A 4,718-nucleotide genomic window follows, 5' to 3' on the forward strand; every position below is an offset into this window, starting at 1 on the left:
TTTTTAAATTTTATTAAATGAAAGAAAATAATGTCGGAAATAGCATACAATTTTAGAATAAGTTTAGATTTGTTCGAATTGGTCACCTTTGGCACGAATTATGGCCATCAAACGGCCAATGAAACCGTCACACGCTGCCCGAATGTTGCTCTGAGGTTGTTGCTCTTAAGGTGATCGACACTTTGGTATTTTTTAGTGCCAACCTTGCTTTCCAAAAAACTCCAGACACAATAATCCACCACCGCCAAAATCTCCGGATACCAATCCGTTGTATCCGGAAATGAAGTGTGCTGAGTGCGAAGATGCTGGGTCCTGTTGGAATGTCCAAGGTTTTCGGCCAAAATGTTAGCGTGCCCCAGGCTTTAATACACCCTCCTGAATATTTTCGCTATAATATTCGGCATATATTCTGATGCCACGATATGACCTCTTTGGCAAGTAAACACGATCATTTTGTTTGCTTACAAACTGCTGGACAACAAATGTTTTCTCATCGGAGAAAACCAAATTCGGCAGTTCACCACTTTCGGCCAAGCGAAGCAACTCATTAGCTCTTTTGAGTTTATTTTCTTTTTGTTGCGGTGTAAGTTATTGCACTTTTTGGAATTTCAATGGCTTTACCTCCAGCTCATTATTCAATATTTGCCAAATGGAATATTGCGATATGTTCAGCTCATGACCATATTTCGACCATTGCGACGCAGGTTCCGATCAAGTCGTTTCATTAATTTTCGAACCATTTCTGCTGATCTTTCTGTTTTCTTCCGTCTTCCAGCATCATGTTAGGTAAATATAGTCAAATTCAAGCCGATTGACTCAATATTTTGCATAGCGTACTTAATTTAGTACAATTTGATGAAATCGGTTCGGATTTTGATATAGCTCCCATATATATTTTATGTAAATGGTTGGTGGACCAAAATTGTATCCGATTAAGACTAGGTTAGAGTGTGTTAAGTTTCATTGAAATTTGATCAGATATACATATAGCTCTCATATACAGTTTCGTCCGATTTTAGTTAAATGGTGCACCAAACTCCCAAGATTTGTCCAATTGTGACAAAATATTGGGCAGCGTAGTGAGATAGGTGCAGATAGACATATGCGAAGTTTTATTGAATTCGGTTCAGGTTTAGATATAGCTCCGATATATATTTTCCGATATTCGGTAAAGGGTACGACAAAAAAGTCCAAAAAATGAATCAAGTTTGAAAATTAGGTTCGATATGTCGGATGTGTGTACTCATTTATACGAAAAGTACTAAACAGTACTAAAATTTGTACAATTTGGAGGAACGGATGGTACAATTTTGATTTGGGTAAACGGATAGAATAAAATTGAGAATTGAAGAGTAGAATTGAGGTATGTATGAAGTTTTGAAAATTCGTACTTATGTGTACCAAGTGGTACTAAATTTGATACAATTTAAATTTGGGCGAACCGATCGGGCTGGAAACCTGGCATTTTGGAATTAAGATTAGCGTTGAAGTGTATGTTTGGGGTATGTACGTAGTTCGTACATATTGGGACTAAATAGTACTAAATTTGGTACAATTTGGATTTGGGTGAATCGATGGGGCTAAAATCCTTAAATTGAGAAAAATTATTTCTGAGGTACGTGTGAAAATTTGAAATAAAGTTTAACCGTTGAAGTGCATGATTGGGGTAAGTAGGAAGTTTGTACTTATTAGGACTAAATGGTACTAAATTTGATACAATTTAGATTTGGGCTAAAATCCTGAAATTGGGAAAAATTATTTCTGATAAATGTTTATGATACGTGTATAAGAAAATTTATAATAATGTGTACTAATGGTGAAAAAATAGATCTGGAATCAAGAAAATTTGGAATTAAGATTACTGTCGGAGTATAAGATTTGGGGTATGTTGGTAGTTTTGGAAATTCGTACTAAGTGGTAATAATTTTGGTACAGTTTGGATTTGAGCGAATCGATGGGGTTAAAATTTTTAATTTGAGAAAAATAATTTCTATTAAATTTTTGAGGTACATTGTTATGGAAATGTCTATTAATTTGTACCAAATGGTACTAGATTGTATACAATTTGAATTTATGTGACACGATAGAGCTTGCATTAAGATTACTGTTGGAGTATAGGAATCTTTGGAAATTTAGAACCTTTATATTGAGGATATATCAAAACATGTTCCGTGAAAAAGTTTTTACCCACCACGAACCTGAAATACCAAATTACAGTCACCGATGAAGAATTTCAGAGGTTTGAAGTTTTGTGTAGTATATATAAGTGTCGATGTAGACAAATTTAACAATATTTTTTTTCGTATTTTTTTTCAATGATGGTTTTTTTATTGACGCAATCTCCTTCTTTCAGCTGTATTAATATTCACCTCTGGTGGTATGTTCTTAGCGGATCCCGGCAAAGGGGCTTATTTTACCAATAAACACTTACCAATCAGTTGGTTCATTGGAGCAATAATAGGTGTCATTCTAGGAGCAATCCTTTGCAATAGAATTCCCAAGAAGATAATAACGGTAATTTTAGTTAGATCCATGATAACAAGATTTTTAATTGATGGTTCATTGTGTTTTCTGCAGTGTTTTGCCTCGCTGTTGGTAACAATTTCGGGTATTCTATTAGTTATCAATTCAAGCTCATTGGATTCCTTAGTGGCGGCACGTTACATCAATGGCATCGCCTTGGGCCTGGTATTTCCATTAACATTCGTTTTGGTCGGCGAACAATGTGTCAAAGGTATGCGTGGCATGAATGCAGCCGCCATTGGAATGTGCTTTCAACTGGGCATATTACTACAAATTATCTATATGTATATTTGGCCACCGGATTCATCATTCGATGGGTCCCAAATGTTGGGGATACTGTCAATTCTTTGGGGATTTATAAGTTTCATTATTGCATTTATGCTACAATTGGAATCGCCAATTTTTTATCTGGCACGTGGTCAGGAGGAGATTGCAATCGATGTGTTAAGACGCCTACAGCGACCATTTACAATAACGCACGAAACCTATGAACAGCTGATGGAGCACAAACGCTATTTGGCTGAAAATAAGGAGAATACATTTCTACAAAGCGCCCTCATCGGACTTCCAGCTCTAGTGAAACTATCCTTCTATCGGGTATTTGTAGCAGCCAGTTCATGTTTTTACACCTACTTTGCATTGTCTTACGCCTCCACGATTGCTTACAGTCCGGATGCCATCTGGACATATTACATTTACGGAATATTGGCATGGATCGGAACGATGGTGGTCACATTTATAGTGGATTCCAAGGGACGTAGAACTCCAATGATTGTAGGTTTCTTTTGTTGTTCCTGCCTCTGCTTAGCCATTGGATGCATTTTCGACGATACGAAGAATATAAAAAACGTTGAGACAATGACCATTGTCCTCTATCTGCTAATAACTTATCAATTATTTGCCGGCATCGCTACAGCATCATCTTTCGTTTATCTTACCGAGGCATTTCCATTGGCCGTTAAGCCATATTTTGTGGCCATTGCCTTCATTGTGGAAATGTCCATACACATCGTCGTTATTGCCATACGATCGGAACCGTGGCGTTTCAATGTCTACGATTTGCCCGAATACTTTTACACCGTTGGTGGGCTGTCGATTGGGTTCTTTGTTATAGCCGTAACGGCAATGCCGGAAACCAAGAAGGATACTTTGCGCGAATGTTTGGTGAAATTTCGAAGACTTATAAATAAGCAAACATAATATAAGAATTATTTCAATAAATGTACTCTTATTCAATATATTTCAATAAAATGTACTCTTATTTTTAATCTAATTTAATGAAATGGAATTTTCGTTAGTAAGCATTCGCAGTCGTTGTAATTGGAGTCCACGAATAAAAACATTTTAGCTAAAAGTATTTATAAAGGAATTTTATTAAATTAAAATTTCCTTTAAAGGAGTAAAATCGTCGTTATGTTTGGCCCATTTACATAAAATCGGACGAAACTAAATATGGGAGCTATATCTTAATCTGAAACGATTTTCTCCAATTTAAATAGGGTTCGTTCTTGAGCCAAACAAATGAGCTGAGCTAAATTTCTTGGAAATCGGATCATAAATGAGACCTATACTTTGCATACAAGAATACATGGATGGAAGGACAGACAGACATGCATAAATCGACACAGAAAGTAATTCTATATTTTTTCTTAAAAGGAACCATGGGTCTATCACGATTCCTATTGCCTGCTACAAATATATGCACAAAGACATAATATCATATACCACAGTGTGGTGAAGGGTATAAGTACTCTAGAAAAAGATGATTGAAATTATCAAAATATCTAACAGTGGGATGTGGAATCGAGGTGTTCCAAACGGAATGACAGTACGTTAATAAAAACCGTGTTTAAATATTGTATAATGGGGGTGCCGTCATATGGGTGCTACCCTAAAAAGTAGAAGCAAACATAGCAAATTACAGCCAATATCGTATATTGGGGGTGTCGTCATATGGGTGCTACCCTAAAAAGTAGAAGCAAACATAGCAAATTACAGCCAATTTGAAAAATGTTGAAAAACCTGCCAAAATCCCCATAATATCGAATATTTGGGTGTATCGTTTAATGGACTTATCTTGGTCCCTTTTTCATCTCAATTGTGAACACTGACCTCCATGCGGTGTCACCTGGGGTAGCTACATTCAACAATGATTAAAATAGTGCGCACGTTGAACATAACTGGCGCAGCAAAGG

General features: G+C 36.3%; 1 protein-coding gene across 1 annotated transcript; it reads left to right on the top strand.

The window, feature by feature from the left end:
* The first annotated feature begins 2,532 nt into the window (after positions 1 to 2,532).
* Positions 2,533 to 3,723, top strand: LOC133335471 (solute carrier family 2, facilitated glucose transporter member 12-like). The gene has a single exon (XM_061543745.1). The coding sequence runs from the start codon at positions 2,533 to 2,535 to the stop codon at positions 3,721 to 3,723; it is 1,191 nt and encodes a 396-aa protein (XP_061399729.1).
* The last annotated feature ends 995 nt before the right edge of the window (positions 3,724 to 4,718 follow it).

This window comes from Musca vetustissima, unplaced genomic scaffold, assembly GCF_032173495.1.
Source record: "Musca vetustissima isolate MV318-11 ecotype Yass unplaced genomic scaffold, APGP_CSIRO_Mvet_v1 utg3459, whole genome shotgun sequence".
Lineage (NCBI taxonomy): Eukaryota > Metazoa > Arthropoda > Insecta > Diptera > Muscidae > Musca > Musca vetustissima.

Coding starts and splice junctions, on each gene's coding strand:
- LOC133335471 (XM_061543745.1), top strand. CDS start 2,533: ATGATAACAAGATTTTTAATTGATGGTTCATTGTGTTTTCTGCAGTGT.